Genomic DNA, 1,508 nt, shown 5'->3' with positions numbered 1-1,508 from the left:
AGTACAATGTAATTCAAGATAAACCTTAAGTAATATACTTCAATCCTAAGTAATATTAGTTTTCATTTTATATTAGTGTTAGTTATTGCAATTTAAGACATCTGCATTCGTTGTAGATGATTTTCAAAGTATGTTGTAATATTTGTATCTGTTTTATATGTATTTGTTTTATATGTACACATATACGCATACATATATATGTGTGTATGTGTGTGTACATTACATATATATATATGTATATATACATACATGTATATATCCTTTTATTTTTAACAGTCAGGAACCCTAAAGCCCTATCTAACAGCAGTGAGACGTACACTCACTGCTGCTATGTGCCTGGAGAATTTTTCTTCTCAAATAGTAGAAAAACACAACAAGCCTGAAGTGGAAGTAAGAGCGAGCAAAGAATTGCTTTTAACACCTATCTTGATAAGTAGAAATGATAAAGAAAAAGTTTTGATCGAATCTAGTATAAACAGTATGAGAATAAGCATTGCTGTGAAACAAGCGGATGATTTAGAAAAAATTCTTTGTCATAATTTTACAAGATTTATGACAATGAGAGCTGAACATTTTATGATACTGAGAAGAAAACCTGTAGAGGCAAGTGACTAGAGATTTATCTCTTCCAACATTAGAATTTATATATAATTAATTATAATTCTGTATAATTTATTTCAGGGTTACGACATTAGTTTCTTAATCACTAATATTCATGTTGAGCAAATGTACAAACACAAGATAGTTGATTTTGTTATCCACTTTATGGAAGAGATTGACAGAGAGATCAGCGAGATGAAGTTGTCAGTTAATGCCAGAGCACGTATATGTGCAGAGGAATTTTTGAAAAGGGTAGGTACCAAATTTTAACTTTTGTTTCTTGCGTTCATTCAGTTATGAATGAGAAATTTACAGATTGGATCTTTTTCAGTTCTAACTCTTTATTACGCATCATTAATGTATTGATCAGCAAGAGAGTCCGGAAATACATCCAGACATGAATACGCTATTCACCGGCGTCACCGAACAACTTTTAATAACTGTGAAAAATTACAAGACGTTTTTATAAAATATTAACGAAGTTTCTTTATCTATGTATCATTTAGGTTGTTCCATATTAAATGGATTTGTGCATAAAACACCGATGCAACAAAAGATTAGTTTGAGTTTCTTTTTTATATAGAAATCACCTTAAATTAAAAAAGAGCGATGACTCTGCATTCTTAAAGTCTTGCCTGAGATGGCATTTTGGACATTTTTGTCATTAACACTTATTACATTACCAACCATCTGCATAGTTGCAAAAACAACATAAAACCCAGTAATATATACATATACACATATACACGCGCGCGCGCGCACGCACATATATAAGTGTGGGAAGTTCTAATTCTAGTATTGTTCCATGAATTTTTAATTGGAAAACTTATTCTGATTTATATAGTATGAAGAAAAATGATTCACTTTCGAATATTCATTAAAATGACTTGCAGAAAGAGAGAAGATCA

General features: G+C 30.6%; 1 protein-coding gene across 1 annotated transcript in view; it reads left to right on the top strand.

The window, feature by feature from the left end:
- The window catches only part of Arpc4 (Actin-related protein 2/3 complex, subunit 4), a 1,917-nt gene extending 760 nt beyond the window's left edge, over positions 1 to 1,157 (top strand). Inside the window, exons 2-4 of the mRNA XM_011152357.3 lie at positions 277 to 603; positions 682 to 852; positions 932 to 1,157. Of these exons, the coding sequence (XP_011150659.1) occupies positions 277 to 603; positions 682 to 852; positions 932 to 937 (504 nt within the window). The 3' untranslated portion in view covers positions 938 to 1,157. The remainder of the gene's footprint in view (positions 1 to 276; positions 604 to 681; positions 853 to 931) is intronic.
- Positions 1,158 to 1,508: the final 351 nt, after the last annotated feature.

This window comes from Harpegnathos saltator, unplaced genomic scaffold (assembly GCF_003227715.2).
Source record: "Harpegnathos saltator strain DR-91 unplaced genomic scaffold, Hsal_v8.6 scaffold207, whole genome shotgun sequence".
NCBI classification, from domain to species: Eukaryota; Metazoa; Arthropoda; class Insecta; order Hymenoptera; family Formicidae; genus Harpegnathos; species Harpegnathos saltator.
Note: the sequence above shows the minus strand (reverse complement) of the source record. Positions and strands in the feature narration are given on the sequence as shown.